This window comes from Chlamydotis macqueenii, chromosome 7 (genome assembly GCF_036417535.1).
Source record: "Chlamydotis macqueenii isolate bChlMac1 chromosome 7, bChlMac1.mat, whole genome shotgun sequence".
Classification (NCBI taxonomy): domain Eukaryota; kingdom Metazoa; phylum Chordata; class Aves; order Otidiformes; family Otididae; genus Chlamydotis; species Chlamydotis macqueenii.
In genome coordinates, this window is record NC_141562.1 from 24,733,171 (window position 1) to 24,750,316 (window position 17,146).

Consider the following 17,146-nt stretch of genomic DNA (forward strand, 5'->3'; position numbering starts at 1 on the left):
ACCCTGCCCCAAGCTCTAGAGCTGCTGGGCTGTGGCACCCTGATTTGCAAGGCACCCCAGGATGGGCTGGGTCTGTGGGTGATGCTCTGCCAGGGGCAGTGGTTTCCCCCTGAGACAGGAGAGCAGTGGGGTGGTGAGCTGAGGGTAGGTTTCGGGAGGAGGCTGGCGGCACCATGCAGCCCTGAGGAAAGGGACGGCTCTGCGCCTTTGATTTGCGGTGTGTGGGGAACATGAGCTGGGCGATGCAAATGTGGAGCAGGTAGGTGCGGAGGCTGGAGGGTAGCGTGGGAGCTGGAAAGAAAACATGCTTTGGTGGAGGGTTTTGCAGGGATTTCCCACTACTAGAGGGTGAGACAGAAGCAAAAACATGAAAGGAGGGAGGAGAACAAGCTTGCTGAACACCAGGGGACTTGGAAGTGGTGAAAAGCAGGGATGGAGAGAAGCAGGAGGCCGTGCAGCAATGGGGCCACCGGCTGGGTGCCTCGGCTCTCAGTGGCAGTAGGTGCAGTTTTAATACCCAGTGTCCAGCCAGATGCTTGCAGAGGGGGACGAACCTTCATCGAGCAACCAGTGGGAGCCAGGGCAGACGTGTCAGCCCCACGGCAGGTCCCTTTGCAGGCAGTAGCAGGTTGGCTGTTCCCGGGTATGTGCTGCCCACCCCGGCCTCTGCCAGGCCACGGGGCGCTGGGCACGGCGGGTGCTGTGGCTTTCTCGAGGTGCTTTGGGTTGCCGGGGAGCTGGTGGCAATGCCTCAGCCTGGCGTCGGCTCCCCTTCCCGCAGATAACGAGGCTGCAGGAACAAAGGGACAGTGTGGGGAGGGGGCGGTGACAGGCACACAGGGTTTGCAGCTTGTTATTTCACTTGTGTTTCCATTAAAGCTGCTGCTTTTAACTTGTTTCAATCTCTGAAGAGGCTCCAGGGTGGGTGGCAGATGCTTTATTCCCCCTCCCTCCCACACTCCCCTCTTTTCCTTGGCCGGCTCCCCATGTTCCCACAGCATCCCCCTTCCCGTGGAGGCCGAGTCCCGCAGCTCTGGCTTTGCAGCGCAGCCCACGCGGGAGCCGCTCGTTGCTGGAGCTGGACCAGAGCCACCGCCCTGTGCAGGGAGCCTCTCGGCAAAGCCTGGCTCACTCAAATGCCTTCCCTGTGCGGATCATCCCACTCACGATGGATGTTGCACGTCCCCAACTTCCCCCGTGCCCAAACACGAGGCTGCTGGTGTCACCTGCACCCAGGCGCCTCGGCATCCCCAGTGCACCTCTGCGCATCCGCGGGCACGGTGGTGGTACTGCCGGCTGATATCAGCTGGTGTCAGTCACTGGTGCTGCGGTAAGGACAGCCACCCGGGTCATGGCCTGGGTCAGCAGCATCCCTTTGAAGCCGCTGAGATTTATGCGTGCCCTGAAATGTTTTGCTAAATCAGCAGCACCGCGCTGGGGCTGGGACTGTTCTCACTAACTGTTGAGCATATGTTGCATTTTACACATACTCTGCTCGGCTGTCCAAGCAACAAACCTCTCCAGCTTTCATGTTTTGGGAAGCATCTGCATCTCCTGGGAGGGAAGGAGCCAGGGCCAGAGCCTGGGGTCAGCACGGCGCTTTGGGAAGCCTTTCCCGGCAGGGGAGTGGTGTGAAGCATTGCTTCCCCGGTCTGGCAGCATTCGCCTTTGCTCTTTGCTTGTGTGTACGTGATGGACAGGCAGAATTTGATGACTGGGCTCATGTTGCTAAGATCTGTGCACTGAGATGCTCGGCACAACATTGTGATGTCTAGCAGTGTGTTACCTTGCTGGAGCAAAGGGTTGTTTTGTCCTTGTATATATGGGCCTGGCAAGGATCAGCTCTGATCCATCGCTTTTGCTGGTGCTGAGATAACAAGAAATATCACTGCAAAAAATCCTCGGGTGGGGATAGGGACAGCTCTCCTAAGGGAAGTGGTTATTTGTGGTTCCTTGGACTTTGGTGGCATGACCTGCTGTGTCACCCTGCCTGCCAAGAGGTGCTGAGGACTCTGGTCCCCTCGGGAGGACTGTCCCACGGCCAGGAATCACATCACTCCCCTACGGGTGGTGTGCGAGCAGGTGATGGACGGGATGGGTACGTGGCCCTTGCACAGGGGAGGGGACCTGCAGGGCTGGGCAGCCTGTGCAACTCAGAGCAGGGGACGCTGCAACTCGCAAGTGGGGATGTGAGCCCTGCTTTCCAGCTGGGCTGGGGTAGAGGCACACACAAAAGTGCATATAGAGGCCGAACTCCCCATGGCACCCAGGAGCAATGAGCCCTGTACAGGGCAGGAGAAACCAGCAGTGGCTTTCAGGCTGCTGCGGTGGCTAGAAGAAGGATGCCTGGACCTCCTCCTCTCTAGGGCCTCTGTAGGGACACCTCCCTGCCTTTGCACAGCACTTTAGTGTGCCACAGAGATGTCTCCTGTGCTGAATACAGGTTGCTGCTGCCATCCTTGTCCCCTCTGGCTGTCCCGTCCCTGCTCTGTGCACCCTGTCCCCAGTACCCATCGAGGCTGTCTGGGTGGGGAGGCAGTTTCTGTGGCTGCAGGTTGCGGTCTCCCCCAGCACGCTGTGGGCTGCGGCACCCGGAGCCAGGAGGATAATGAGATCTTAATAGTCCAATTATATCCCATCGATTTACTCAGCACGTAATTGTTGGCGACTGGGGCTGCCTGATGAAGCGCTGGCTCGGGCTGCCAGTGGGGAGGGCTGTGCCGTGCTGTGCCGTGCCGCCCAGCCTGGGATGCTCCTCGCAGCAACCAGCTGTTCCCCCTTGAACCGCCGCAGGAGCGGCCCGCCCCCTACCCCCGACTCGCTGTCCGCGTCCCCCCCCCCCCCCCCCCAAGCCCCAGGAGGGGCAGGGACAAGAGTGGCAGGTAGAGATTGGAGCAGGGACCCTGGCACCCTGCCCTGGCTGGCTGGGGGCTGCTGGCGTTGGGCTGACCGCAGGATGACATCCTCCACGTTGCTCTGGGGAGCAGAAGGGTTGTTCCTCTCTGCTTGCCACTAAAACAGGCTGACAGCAGAAGTGGCTCCTGCTGGGTGACAGTCCCTGCCGGCTGAGCGGCGGCCGAGCTGTCGGCCGTGCCTGCCAGCCCGTGCTGGGCAGTGTGGTGGCTACCAGAGGTGTGCCCAGCTGGTCCCCTGGCAGCAGAAGCTGGCTCCCGAGCATCCATGTGCAGGTGCTCCTCGCTGCAGCACGGCATGGCAGGTGCATCTCTGTGCTCTTTTCCTATTTGTTTCCCTTTTGAGCTGGTTGTGGCCAGGAGTCCCATGGACTACCGATGCCTTGTTGGGAGGAATCACTCTTTCCCATTTTAAGCCTGCCTGGTTGATTGTGCTGGTCACCCCTTGTCCTGGTGTTGCAAAAAGCAGCAAATAATGATCCCTTTCCACCTCGCCATGCTGCTTTGGACTCTGTCCCATCCCTTCCTGTCTCCCTTTCCAGCCTCTGCCAAGGTGACGTTTCCAGAGACCCCACGATCTCTTTCCTGAGCGGCAGGGGCTCATGCTGAGCCCGCCCTGCTGCACCTTGGCTTGTCTGCACCCGTGCATCAGGCTCTGCCATCCCACCTTGTCCTGCACAGACGCCCTCAGCCCCAGGGGCCGGGGTCGCAGCGGGGAACAGGCAGCAGCAGGCAGGGCGCAGGCTCCCCGTGACCTTGGGGATGGCGGAGTGAGGCAGGGGTGGAGGGGGAGGGAGATCTGCCTTATCCCCCTTGGCCAGGATGGAGCAGTGCCAGCAGCTGGGCCAGCGGAGCCCATTAAAAATCAAACAGCCTGACGTAATGCTGGGGGCATGCTACAGGAGCCTGAACCTGAGACGGGGCCCTGCTCACACCGGCGCTGGGGACTGGGGCAGGTGACACAGTGGACAAAACCCTGCTTTGTCACACCGACACCCTGCTTATGTGGCAGCAGGGCAGCTGCCCCCAACCTCGGGCCAGCAGCTCCCCTCTGGGACACCCCTTCCGGGGCGCTGGCTCCTTGCAGCACTGGGGACTTGTGTCCGCCACCTCGAGTGGATCTTGTGTCTGGGACCCGCGAGTGACACGCTTTTGCCCCAGCGCGGGGCTGTGGGTGCCAACACCGGCACAAGCAGTGGGTGTAGCTGCTCCTGCCCTGCAGCCAGAAACGGGATTGCAAAACCCCTGTGAGGCCTCTGGGCTATCAGCCGCTAATGCGGGTGCTGATTAGTCTATCGATCTCACGTAATGCGTGTTCCTGCACGCTCACCCTCGTCACCTGTCAGGCGGTGGAGGTGATGGCGTGAACAGCCGTGCCGGCGGGGCGGCCCAGGTTCTGCCGTCCCTCTGTCCTGGGACAAATGGCGTGTGGCGGTGACCCGAGGGACATCGGACCACTTAATAGCTGCTGGTGCCATTGGTCTTGCCGGTTAGTCCCTGGCAGGCCCTTTGACTTGGGGAAACACTGGCTGACACAACCTCCTCCAGCATAAGGGCAGTGAGGCAAGGCTGGGATCTGGGCAGCATCCATCCCAGCCTGAAACACTGGTGCTGGCCCAGGTGGAGTGGGGCATGACACGGGCTGCAACTTTTGCCTGGACGGAGGTGTCTTGGTGGCCGCTGACCCCGAACAAGCTGGACCTCTGCGCTGCCAGCAGAGCCAGTCCCGGCGATGCTGCCAAGCCGGGCTGCCTGGCGAGGGGAGCACCGTGCCGGAGGGCTGCCAGGCCGCCCTGGCGCTCTTGGCAGGCGGCGGGGGGCTCGGAGGACGCGGGGCCAGCGCCGCTGGGAAGCAATTACCTCCCCGCTGCGTCCGGCCCTAATCCCCTCACACGGCGTGTGAGGAGCCGGCTCGCCAAACAAGGCTCAATCAGGTTAAAGTGTGAAGTCAGGATTAGCCAAAAGAATGAGAGCGTGGTAATAGCCCCGGCCTCCCTGCCCGGCCGCCCTGCTGCGGCCCCCTCCCTCCCGCCAGCCCTCCGGCCCGCCGAGCTCTTGCTGGGGAGATTAAGGCTGCCGGGGTTTGTTTGCCTGAGTGGGCTCCCCACTGGGAAGCCATGTCGAACAGTTTTGCTCGGGTGCCCCTGCTAAGTGCCGGGCAGGGCGGCGCGCTGGGGGGTTGGCTTCCGCCGTCGAGCCCCCTGCCAGCCCCCAAGGAGCCATGTCCTCGCGCTTGGCTCCTCGCCGAGGCTCCCGGGGAAATGGTGGCAGTGGTGGGCCAGGGGCTGCCGGCTACTGGGAGAGCCAGCGCTGGGGGCATCTCTCGACCTGCCGCGAATTTTGCACCAACAACCATCGTGCGTGCGGTGGGGTCTAAGATGTGAGCAGGGAAGCCCTGACCACCGCCATCCCCGACCCTGCCCAGCTGAGGTGGGGGAGTTGTGTGGACACAGGCTGGCCAGGCAGCTTTCAGGGTATGTGGAAGGAAAGTGGGCGCACTCCTCGCCCTCGCACAGCCATGGGCTGGAGCTGGCTGCTGCTGGGTTAGAAACCCCTGCGGGAGGTGACTCTGGGGATAAAAGGGGTCTGGGATGGGACTGGGCCAGGAAGGGGTGGAAATGCAGTGGGGTCTCTGGGAGCAATCGGGGGTCCTGCGTTGCAGACAGGCTGCTGAGAGCTTCCCATTTGGGCGTGCACCTGTGCTACAGCTTCCGCGGAGAGTCTACCTGCACACAGGAGTCTGGCTCTGTCCTCTGGCACTCCCAGGGTGGGGGCTGTGTGTCCCCATCACTTGCTCACCCATTGTCATCCTTCCCCCTTTGCACCTCTGGGAGTACCAGAGCCCTCTGCACCCTGAGCTGCGTGGGGAGAAACTCCAGCTGCGTGGTCCCTGCAGCACAGGGATGGGAGGATGGCAGCGCTAGGGATGCACCAGTTGCTTGGGCATCCCGTGGATTCCATAACCAGGAACTTTTAAACTTGGAGCTTTAGGTAAATACCTGGAAGTGACATCAGAAAAAGCAGAAACAGTGGCTGTGACAGCGGGGTGGGGGCTGCTTTCTTTCCCCCTTTTCTGTCTGCCCCTGTCCACCAGCTGGTCCCCAGTGGGGCTGTCAGACCTGTCAGTGCTTCTGGTCACCACTGCAAGCTGGCACTCCGCATGCGATGGCAGCGACACACTTGTGTTTGGCGGGGTGCGAGGTGGCACCGGCACAGCCGCCCAGAGTGCCGCCAAGCCGCGCGGCGGAGTGAGGAGAAGCCGTGCCATCTGCTGTTTCTTCGGCGACAAAGTGTAAAGCAAACATAGCTGGGAGCTACGAAACACCAGGAGGGAAGGGGCCGTGCCTTGTTCCAAGGCCGGGGCCGAGGATCCCGCAGGCAAAGCATGTGTTTGTCCTGGTGCCATCAGCTGGGTAACCCTGCCAGCGATGTAAGCCCGACGCCGGCGCCTTGCTGAAACCCTCGCATCCAGCGTCTGTCCCTCCTGGCTTCGGCACCCCTGACGGCAGTGCTTCCTCAGTGACTGTCACACAAAAAGCTGTGAAGGGGAGAAGCCTCGCAAAGTCGGTGGCAACCTTCTAGCGGCGTTTCCCTCGCGAGCTGTAAGTGAGCAGCTTGCAGACAGACGCCTGGGTTTACTCCCCGGGCGCGCTGGGACTCCCATGTGCTGCAAGCGGAGAAACGCCAGCGAGGTTTCGGTGGGGGAACCGAACAAGCTGCAGGCAGGGGGAACTGGGCAGGGGGGTGCAGAGCACCGAAGCGTGGTGGGTGCTCAAGATGCTTGGCCCTGCTGTGACCGATTTAATGTTGGAGGATGGGCAGCTGCCGTGAGGGAGCGCAACGAATTGAACGCGTTGCTAGGAAGAGCGGTGAACTTCGTCTGGCAGTTTCCTGAGGGTTTTCTAGGGGATTCCTTCTTCTAGGAGCCAAAAGGGAAAAGGGGATTTGGGGCAATGCTGCGTTTTTTTCTGAGAGGTCAGTGCAATTCCTGGGGGTCCTCGGGCTCATTGCATCCCCAGCCAGAGGATGGGGAGGGGGTGTTTGCATCTGAAGGGATGCTGGGGTGTCGGGGAGGTTCCTGCAGGTGTCGGGTCCCTTCCCCTTTGGAGGGTGCGGAGCGACTTGGATCCTTTTGGGGGCGGGGGGGGGTGCTCAGCCCAGAGCAGGCAGGGCAGCCTGGCAGTGCCGCCGCGTGGGTAGCGGGGAAACTGCGCCTGCTGCGAGCCCGGCTGCCGCCGTGGGGATGTGGAGCCAGGATTTACCCTCCCCGGGAGCCTGGGCCCTTCAGGAGCAGCATCTCCATTCCTCCGCCCCAGCAACAGAGCTTTTCCAGCCGGGTTTGGTTCCCCAGGAGTGACCCAGAGCCACGCACCAGCCCCTACTCCCTGCATCCAGTGTCTGCTCCGACACCGGATGGCAGCTCCTTGGTGGCTGAGCATCCCACCAGATTGCTGGGCAAACCCACCATCCTCGGATTTTCTGTCTTCTCGTGCATCTGTGCAAGCGATGCTGGTGCTTTCCTCTGGGAGTGTTTCCCTCTGAAGCTTTCAGCTGGGGCAAAGTCCCGATTTGGAGACCTCCAGGTCTTTTGCAAGCCATGCTGAGCCAATTTTCTGGAGAAAATGGGGGCACAGGGAGGAGCATGGATGCTGTGCCTCCGTCTTGACCCAGCCCAACTGCCCTGGGATATCAGTAGTGAACAGGCTTCATTATGTTGAAGCAGAGCTGGTCAGCACTGAGCGTGAAATGCTGGCATCCAGGGACACCCCAGACCACCTCTCGGGGCTGGGATGGGGGTGTCTGCGTGGCCTGGGGGGGATGCTTAATCTGTGTGGGATACCCTGGTCCTCACTCAGCCGTGGACTTGCTGCATAGGACAAATGCCGGTTCATCCTGACCCTTCTTTGCAGTGAGATTTTTGGCTTTCATGGTTGTTAAAAGCCAGCCCAGGCGCCGTGGGGGATCTGACCTGCTGCCAGCCCTGCAAACACAGAGCCCGTGTTGGCCCGGCATGCCCCGGCATTGCAGGGTGATGTGTAGTGATGAAGTAATTAATGACCTGATTATTTGTGCCCTCTAAAGTGCGGGGCAGGCTCCATGGGAATGCCTGCTGGAGCCACTAAGTGTAATTACCAGTTAATCAGCAGGGATCTGTAATTATAGCAGTCACAGGGTATTTAAGTACGGAGGGTTTTCCCAGAGCTGTGCCCCGCTCGTCAGAGCTGGGGACAGAAGTGCCTGGGGACCCCCAGCTACTTGCAGTCACCGTGGTTGGAGCTGGACTCGCCTCGGCATGGACAGTAGGGCAGTGGGCAACCGGAGACCTGAAGCCAAATTATGATTTCCCAGAGCCGCTCAGGGATCACTGAGTGCTGGGGCATGCCCCTGCCTGTGGACGCCCTTGTCCCACGAGGCATTGTGCTTGGCAGGCACCGCTCATTTTCCTTCCTGCCTCTTTCTTCTGCAGGGACCTGAGCGAGAACTTCATCCAAGCCATCCCCAGGAAAGCTTTCCGCGGGGCCACCGACCTCAAGAACCTGTGAGTCTCGGCAGGGATGGGCACGGGGGAGTTTGGGATCAGGTCTGGTGGAAGGAGGCATCAGGAGCCACCTCGATTGCTCTCCGCCTGGACTATCCCAGCAATGCTCCCTCTGTCTTTCTCCTGCAGGCAACTGGACAAGAACCAGATCAGCTGCATTGAGGATGGGGCTTTCCGTGCCCTGCGGGGACTGGAGGTTCTGTAAGTGGCCAGGGGCTGGCTGGAGCCTTCAGCCTGTGAGCCCCGTGTGGGGTGAGGGTGTCCCCGGGTGCTCCCCACTCACTGAGGCACTGCAGGGACATCCCCAGCATACCATCTCTCCCTGGCCCTGAGGAGAGGCTGAGCAGCAGTCTGGCAGAGCTGTGCTCCAGGGCCTGATCCTGCCCCAGGGGGTTCACTGGGCTGCAGCAGGCTGTGGAGGGGAGAAGCCTGGAAAGGGCAGCAAGCCTTGCCTGGGGGTTTGGGCTGTCCCCATCCCTTGCCTCTCCATCCACCCTGTGCCAGGGGTGGGTGGGTGCTGTTTCTCCAAGTGGTTTGGTGCCACCTGGGCCATCTCAAGTTCCCGTTTACGACCTGGCCACCCTGACTTGCCCCCCTCTTCCTTCCTGCAGGACCCTGAATAACAACAATATCACTTCCATCCCCGTGTCCAGCTTCAACCACATGCCCAAGCTGCGAACGTTGTGAGTGCTGGGGCTGTGGGGGTCGGGGGTACCCCCTGAGCTGGAGCAGGATGTCCCCTGCTCTGCTGCTGGTGGTGGCAGCTCAGCGGTGCCCGTGGGGAGGGGATGGAGGGGACACCCCTGCAGAGCATCCCCAAGTGCTGCCAAGCAAGATGGCTTTGGCAGCTGGCACAGATACTCTCGGGCTCCTCCGTGTCCCCCTCTGTGTGCCTCCAGCCTTTGGGATGAGCCAAAGTGGGGCAGCTGGAGGGCAGTCGGGTGGGCAGGAGCCGTCCCATGGCTACTGACTGCCTCATCCACCCGCAGCCGCCTGCACTCCAACCACCTCTTCTGCGACTGCCACCTGGCCTGGCTCTCGCAGTGGCTGCGCCAGCGCCCCACCATCGGGCTCTTCACCCAGTGCTCTGCGCCAGCCCAGCTCCGTGGCCTCAATGTGGCCGAGATCCAGAAGAATGAGTTCAGCTGCTCTGGTGAGGGGGACAGGGGAGGTGGTGGGGGCCAGGGCAGGGACACGGGTCATGAGGACAAAGCCTGTCCCACCGACGCAGCCCACTTCTGCTCCCTGCCACATGCCCCAGCTCAGAGCCTGGATGCATGCTGTGGGCTCGGCTCAGGTCAGCACTGTCCCTGATGAGGGGACAACATGGGGACAACGCCACCCCATCAGTGGAGCTGTGTGCCTTTTGCACGAGGTTGGGGTGCACCAGGACCTTGTGCACCCGCTCAAGGGTGCCACGAGCTGTCACCAGGGTCCCTTCCTTGGGGTGCTGCCACCCACCCGCCTGGTGCAGTTCTTTGCGATTCTCATGCTGGCTGCTTTCCTGGCAGGACAAACGGACTCAGCACGTGCCCAGCTCTGCAGCTTGTCCTCTGGCTCCTGCCCAGCCATGTGCACTTGCAGCAACGGCATCGTGGACTGTCGGGGCAAGGGGCTGACGGCCATCCCTGCCAACCTGCCCGAGACCATGACAGAGATGTGAGTATGGCCCCGTGCTGTCGCCGTCGGGCTCTGGGTGGCAAGCCCCAAGGCTCAGCCACCCCGTGAGGTGACAAGCCTTCCTTGCCCTTCTGCCTTGCTGCCCAGATTTAGCCCTGGGTTTAGCTGCATTAAAAATGTAAATAGAGAAATAATCTCCTTAGTGGAATCCAATTATGGTGCAAAGCCCTGCTGGGACAGCACATAGAGCACATGGTGGGCAGCAGCTGCTCCCAGACCCAGGGTGCTGGGTGAGGAGGAGGTGCTCCCCCCACCCCAGCTAGCACGGTCCCCCCACTTATGGCACCCGTCCCTGATGGATAAAGCCCTGACTACAGGCTGCAAGTTGTCCCTGGGGTGAATGGTGTCACTCCAGTGGGATCTTGCAGACCCCCAGCCCTGTCAATGGGGCACTGGGGCTCAGCCAGCCCTACAGCCCTCATCTCTCCCCTTTGTCTTTGCAGACGCCTGGAACTTAACGGCATCAAGTCCATCCCCCCAGGTGCCTTCTCCCCCTACAAGAAGCTGCGGAGGATGTAAGTGTACAGCCCCTACCAGCTCACCCCGAACCCCAGCACCCTTCACCCCGCTGGTGACTGCTGTGAGCCTGCAGCACCCCACTCTGATGGGTGTGGGGCATTTGGCATGATGTGGATGCCCCACGTGGCAGCACTGGGATGGGGTCTTGGAAACCCCCAGCTCTGTGTATCAGGTGCTGAGGGTGGTTCCCTGGACCCAATGGGAGGATGGGAGCATGGGCAAGGGAAGAGAGGACCAGGCCGCTTTCTCCCTTTGTGTTTCAGAGACCTGAGCAATAACCAGATCTCAGAGATTGCCCCTGACGCCTTCCAGGGGCTGCGCTCACTGAACTCCCTGTAAGTGCCCACACTGAGGTGTGTGGGATGGACGCTGCACCCCCTGAACTGTGCCCCACACTGCTCTCCCCCATTTCTCTCACACCAGCCTTTCTCTCCCAGGGTGCTGTATGGCAACAAGATCACAGACCTCCCCAAGGGCGTCTTTGGAGGACTTTTTGCCCTGCAGCTGCTGTAAGGCGCCAGTGGCTGGGTGCGGGGGTCCCCATGTCCCCATGCTCTGTGGGGACAACAGGAAGCGGGACTGAGGTGGTGCAGCGAAGGGGGTCCCCAGCCTCACCTCCCTCCCTTCCTGCCAGGCTCCTCAACGCCAACAAGATCAACTGTGTGCGGGCGGATGCCTTCCAGGACCTGCAAAACCTCTCGCTGCTCTCGCTCTATGACAACAAGATCCAGAGCCTGGCTAAGGGCACCTTCACCTCCCTGCGAGCCATCCAGACCCTGTGAGTGCCGGTGCCAGCTCCGATGCCCGAGTACTCTCAGCGGGTAGCTGGGGCTGGACCTGATGGTCACCTGCTGTCCCTGGCACAGGCACCTGGCCCAGAACCCCTTCGTCTGTGACTGCAACCTGAAGTGGCTGGCAGACTTCCTCCGTGCCAACCCTGTCGAGACCAGCGGCGCCCGCTGCGCCAGCCCCCGGCGCCTGGCCAACAAGCGCATCGGCCAGATCAAGAGCAAGAAGTTTCGCTGCTCAGGTGAGAGCCGTCCCCATCCCCATCATGGGCACGCTGCGGCACAGCTGTCCTCAACCCTGCCCCATCCTGGTGTCTGTGTGCTCAGGGTGCTGATGTGCTTTTTTTTCTCCACAGCCAAAGAGCAGTATTTCATCCCAGGTAAGAGGAAGAGCCATACGCATGTGTGCGTGGGTGTGTGCAGGGTGCCCTTTTGGCCAGGCTGTCTGCAGGGGTGGTTGTGCCGGAGCCTTGCCGTGACCCAGCAGGACCATGCTGCATTTCCCATCGTTTCTGGTTGCTGAGTTCCCAGGTGCTGCGACATGAAGAGTGCTGGGTACTGGGATGTGTTGCAGCATCTCCCATTGTGCCGTTATCCGGATGTGCACGGAGGCATCTCCGGGGTCCAGCTCTGGTTGCAGGCAGGGAGAGGGGGGCGGGCAGCACAGACGTCTTTGTACCCAGGACAAATATCCCTGCGGATAAGCTGCTTTGGGCACGGAGAGGAGTGATATGTGTGCTGCAGCTGGGATGCGAAAAAGAAGGAGCCTGACTGGGAGGGTGGGAGCCTACAGGAGCCCACGCTGCCCTTGCCGGCACACAGGGACGGAGGATTACCAGCTGAACAGTGAGTGCAACAGCGACGTGATCTGCCCCCCGAAGTGCCGCTGCGAATCCAACGTGGTCGAGTGCTCCAACCTGAAGCTCACAAAGATCCCAGAGCGCATCCCACAGTCCACGGCCGAGCTGTAAGACCCTTCACCCTCCCACTCTGCTTTCCCTCCTGCAACCGGAGCATCGTCAGTGCTGGGGTTTGGCTCAGGGTCTGGTCTGTGCCAGGCCCTTTGCAGCCATCTCCTGAGCTCTTTTCCCTGCTGCCCACCCCAGGCGCCTGAACAACAACGAAATCTCCATCCTGGAGGCCACTGGCATCTTCAAGAAACTCCCACATCTGAAGAAAATGTGAGTACCAGGCAGGCACAGCCCCTTCAGGAGTGCCCGGGGGCTGGGAAGGTACCTGGGGGTCCTGATGCCAGGGCAGCCTGGGGCATGAAATGTGGGGCACATCCCAACCCGAAGGACTGGGCATCACAGAGCGCTTGGTGGGACCTGGGGGAGGCAGAGTTTAGGATGAGTTTGGGGCAGAGCTCCCTGCCCCAGCCAGCTTTCCCCTCTCTGCAGCAACCTCAGCAACAACAAGGTGTCGGAGATCGAGGACGGGGCATTTGAGGGGGCATCCTCCGTCAGTGAGCTGCACCTCACTGTCAACCAGCTGGAGTCCGTGCGGAGCGGCATGTTCCGGGGCCTGGATGGGCTGAGAACCCTGTGAGTCCCCTCTCTGCCAAGGGCACAGGGACAGGGATGTCCCTGCTCCTTGCTCCCCTGCCCTGCTGGGCTGGTGCTGTCTGCATCACTGCGGGGCCAGCTTGGGAGTGCCCTACCCATCCACTGGCCATATCCAGAGCTGGGGGGACAAGTTTTTGCTGCTCAGGGACTGGCTCAGGCTCATCCTGCTGCCTGGCAGCAAGGTGGGCAAAGCCCAGGTACGGCTGAGGTGGGTTTCTCCTGTGCCATGTGCCAGGGTCATCGCTAGGTACCCTCATCCCCTTCCTTCTGCAGGATGCTGAGGAACAACCGCATCAGCTGCATCCACAACGACAGCTTCACAGGGCTGCGCAACGTCCGCTTGCTCTCCCTGTACGACAACCAGATCAGCACCATCGCGCCGGGCGCCTTCGACACGCTGCAGTCCCTCTCCACACTGTACGTCTTGGGCCCTGGGCAGGATGCTCCCAGGCTGTCCCCATCACAGTGGGGGGCTGCAGGGAGTCCCCATGCCTGATGGCTGCTCAGGTGATGGCCCCGCGCTGCCTCCCGTGTGCAGGAACCTGCTTGCCAACCCCTTCAACTGCAACTGCCAGCTGGCCTGGCTGGGGGACTGGCTGCGCAAGAGGAAGATCGTGACAGGGAACCCGCGGTGCCAAAACCCCGACTTCCTCCGGCAGATCCCGCTCCAGGACGTGGCTTTCCCCGACTTCAGGTGTGAGGAAGGTAACTCACGGGCCCCGTGGCGGTAGGGGTGAGAGGGGACTGGGCTGCTCCTCCTGGGCCGGCACCGCACTCCCTGTCCTAGCACTATCCCTGCTCCTGGATGTCTGGCAGTGTCCTCGAGTCCGATAGCTCGAGGGGTCCCTCAGCCCATTAATACTCTCCTGTAAGGATGCACGCGTTTCCCTTCCTGGTACCCAGCCCTTAGGGCTGCACTGGAATACCCACAGGCTGCTCTGAAGCCAGGAGAGGCATTTGCACCCTCCGAACTGCGTGGCCCTTATATGTAGACAGGTCCCTGCTGGCAAACCTCTGCCCTGGATGTGGGGGTAGCAGATGTGTAGGCAGAGCCCATCGGGATTCATCCTGCTCCTTCCCCCGCTTCCCCTCCCAGCCCTGTACACGCGCTGGAGCCGGACAGACGGAGCAGGCGGAGAGCGCGCATGTTGAAAGAAAAGCCTTTTTTTATTTATTTCTTAAATTTAGAACAGCTTTTTGAGCCCTCTGGAAAATATTTACAAACAGTTCATAGTTTCTTCTGCTTTCCCTCCTCCACCACGTCAAAGACTGGAGGGTTGCATCCTGCGCCTTTCCTGGTGGCGCGAGATAACATACGGTTGTCCCGGGGATGCCTCTCCCATGGAGCCCAGCGCCGCAGCAGGGAAGGGGGGGCAATGCCGGCTTCTCCGGCTGCCCAAGACAGGCACCTCTCCCTCTAGCCTGTGTCTGGGAGACGGGTGCGAGTTATTTCAGGAGGATTTGCAGGGCTGACCTCTGTGCCCTCGTCTCTGCTGTTCCTGGGACTGCATTTTTGTTTGAAAATGGTGAAAATCAGAGCAGTCTTGAGCTGGCTGGTTGCATCCATGCTGGTGGGGCAGGCGATTTCTGGATGCGGAAGCAATGGACTGTTCCTCACAAGCAGGCTGCCTGCAGCTTTGGGGGTGAGGGGAGATGGTCAGCATGGGAGGGGGGGCAGTCGTAGGTGGGCACAAGGCACCTCACGCAGTGCCCAGGCTCTGGTGACTTTGTGTCTCTCTGTGCCCGGTGCAGGTCAGGAGGAGACCAGCTGTGTCCCCCGGCCCCAGTGCCCGCAGGAGTGCACCTGCCTCGACACTGTCGTCCGCTGCAGCAACAAGCACCTCAAGGCCCTGCCCAAGGGGATCCCCAAGAACGTCACGGAGCTGTGAGTGGTGGGCGGTTGCCCGCTCTTTCCCTGGTTTCCAGCAAGTTTGCGGCTCTGCACAGGGGGTCTCTGCTGTGGGGCTGCAGGTGTTGGGGCAGATGTGCACCCTCCCAGCTCTGAGCACACGAGCAATTGGATGTGGTTTGCCAGGGATCAGCCACCAGTCACCGTGGGTGTCAGGGAGACACCCAGGCAGCCATGCCAGGTCTGAATGTGTGGGCACCATGATGCCCATCGCTGCAAAAGGGGCTCCGCGCCCGTCTGGGTTGGGGGACAGCAGCAAGTCCTGTGTGTGGGCGATGTATGCACTGGTTGTGCACATGCTTATGCATACCACCTCCTCACACCCCTGCGCTGTCTCGCACACGCCTCCTCTCCGCATCCTCCGCGCTCTCTCACACATGCCTTGGGAATGGTTACGGCCGCCCACGCTCACATCGGATGTGTAAACGCAGCACGTGGCTGGCTACGCTCACACACGCAGGCTGCTGGGAGACTACTCCTAGGGACTTGCGTGCAGAGCTCCTGGGCTTCCTAATCCACTCACACATCGGCTTCCCCACCAGCCCAGGGGTCCCCTGAGAGCCCCGTACACCCTGGGTGCCAGGAGGGAGGTGATGCTGGAGATGCTCCTCGCAGCCCAAAGTCTGTAAGGGTGTCTGTGCATGAGAAACAGGAGGGCAGAGAGAGGGACCTCCTGCTTCTTCACCACTCCTTGGTGCTTTCGTTCTTCCTTGCAGCTACCTGGATGGAAACCAGTTCACTCAGGTCCCGGGGCAGCTCTCCACCTTCAAGTACCTGCAGCTTGTGTGAGTAGCCAGCAGCAGGAGCCCAGGCAGCCAATCCCACTGCTGGGACCTGTGGGCAAGGACCGGGGCTGTCCCTGTGATGTGTGATCCCAGGTGTGCAGGGACCCCTGATGTCCATCTGTGTCCCCACTCTGCACTAGGACACAGCTAGCTGGCAGGGATGCTCAGCCCCTGGGTGCTCACATGGAGCAGAGCGGGGACAGTGGCATTGCTGCCATCACCCTGTGTGACCGCTGCTGCTCCCTTGGAGGCTGCATCGTGCTGCTGTTCACACCCTATTGCAGCTGAGTGGGCCGGGGAGCGGCGATTGGGGACAGGGCCCTGCTGGCTCCAAAACCGGGGGTTTCTGTTTTCCAGGGATCTGAGCAACAACAAGATCAGCTCCCTGAGCAACTCCTCCTTCACCAACATGAGCCAGCTCACCACTCTGTAAGTGCGGTCCCTGCAACGTGCCACGCTGGGTTGCAGCCCGGCCGAGCTGCGGGGGGCTATTCCCAGGGGACCCCAAAGACTGGGGGGTGCTGGGGACACCAAGCTCTCCCCGCTCCAGCTGGGTGAAGCTGTGGTTTGAGCTGGAGCTCACACAGGGAGAGCATGCAGCCCAGAGTGGTGGTCTTGCTGCACACACAGCTGTGTCCCCAGTGCTGTGTTGCCTCCTTCTTCCCTTCCGCAGGATCCTCAGCTACAACTCCCTGCAGTGCATCCCTCCGCTGGCCTTCGAGGGCCTCCGCTCCCTGCGGCTGCTGTAAGTACCTGCCCGTAGTCCTGCTCTCGGCCTCGCTCGGCCCCTCTGCTGCTGGCTGTGTCCCCTGTGCCCGCTTGGAGCTGGGTGCCGGCAGAGGCGGGCAGGGTACAGGCTGCAGGAGGAGCAAGGGAGATGCATCGGCTTCTGGGAGCCGATGGTGCATTTGCAACAGTGACGTTGTGGTGGGGTCCACCTCTGCCACCCGCGGCTAGATCTGTGGGGTAGGGGCAGCCCAGCTGGCCGGAGCCCTTGCTGCCCACACTGGAGCCGCAGGCATTGCAGAACCCTCTGTTCTCGGCAGGTCTCTCCATGGCAATGACATCTCCAGCCTCCCTGAGGGCATCTTCGCAGATGTAACCTCCCTGTCCCACCTGTGAGTATCGTCCTCCTCGCCTCCTCTGTGGGCTGGTACCTGGGGCAGCATTTGTGGGGCAGTGCCGTACCGTGCCTGCCCTCCCCATGCTCAGCCCTCAGATCCGGGTGTGCAGCTGAGCCTCCCAGTGCTGCTGGGATGCCCCTGTGGTCCTTGCTGGAGGTGCTGTGGACCCCCACCAGGTCCCCAGGGTCCCATAACATGCAGGGTGCTGGCAGGGCCGTGGGTTGGCGGGGGCTGCTCTGGCCCATGCCAGCGTGTCGTTAGCATCCCTGCAGCAACAAATCTGTCATCAAGCATCCTCCTGCCAGTGGCAGTGTTTCAGCCCCTC

The 17,146-nt window shown here is 61.3% G+C and overlaps 1 protein-coding gene across 1 annotated transcript in view; it reads left to right on the top strand.

The window, feature by feature from the left end:
* Nucleotides 1–17,146, top strand: part of SLIT1 (slit guidance ligand 1) — a 58,972-nt gene that overhangs the window by 35,867 nt on the left and 5,959 nt on the right. Inside the window, exons 5-25 of the mRNA XM_086752228.1 lie at nucleotides 8,380–8,451; nucleotides 8,581–8,652; nucleotides 9,063–9,134; nucleotides 9,441–9,604; nucleotides 9,963–10,110; nucleotides 10,575–10,646; nucleotides 10,914–10,985; nucleotides 11,088–11,159; nucleotides 11,285–11,428; nucleotides 11,517–11,680; nucleotides 11,795–11,818; nucleotides 12,261–12,405; nucleotides 12,545–12,619; nucleotides 12,839–12,982; nucleotides 13,277–13,420; nucleotides 13,542–13,708; nucleotides 14,756–14,888; nucleotides 15,629–15,697; nucleotides 16,055–16,126; nucleotides 16,371–16,442; nucleotides 16,744–16,815. Coding sequence (XP_086608354.1) covers nucleotides 8,380–8,451; nucleotides 8,581–8,652; nucleotides 9,063–9,134; nucleotides 9,441–9,604; nucleotides 9,963–10,110; nucleotides 10,575–10,646; nucleotides 10,914–10,985; nucleotides 11,088–11,159; nucleotides 11,285–11,428; nucleotides 11,517–11,680; nucleotides 11,795–11,818; nucleotides 12,261–12,405; nucleotides 12,545–12,619; nucleotides 12,839–12,982; nucleotides 13,277–13,420; nucleotides 13,542–13,708; nucleotides 14,756–14,888; nucleotides 15,629–15,697; nucleotides 16,055–16,126; nucleotides 16,371–16,442; nucleotides 16,744–16,815 — 2,169 coding nt within the window. The remainder of the gene's footprint in view (nucleotides 1–8,379; nucleotides 8,452–8,580; nucleotides 8,653–9,062; nucleotides 9,135–9,440; nucleotides 9,605–9,962; nucleotides 10,111–10,574; nucleotides 10,647–10,913; nucleotides 10,986–11,087; nucleotides 11,160–11,284; nucleotides 11,429–11,516; nucleotides 11,681–11,794; nucleotides 11,819–12,260; nucleotides 12,406–12,544; nucleotides 12,620–12,838; nucleotides 12,983–13,276; nucleotides 13,421–13,541; nucleotides 13,709–14,755; nucleotides 14,889–15,628; nucleotides 15,698–16,054; nucleotides 16,127–16,370; nucleotides 16,443–16,743; nucleotides 16,816–17,146) is intronic.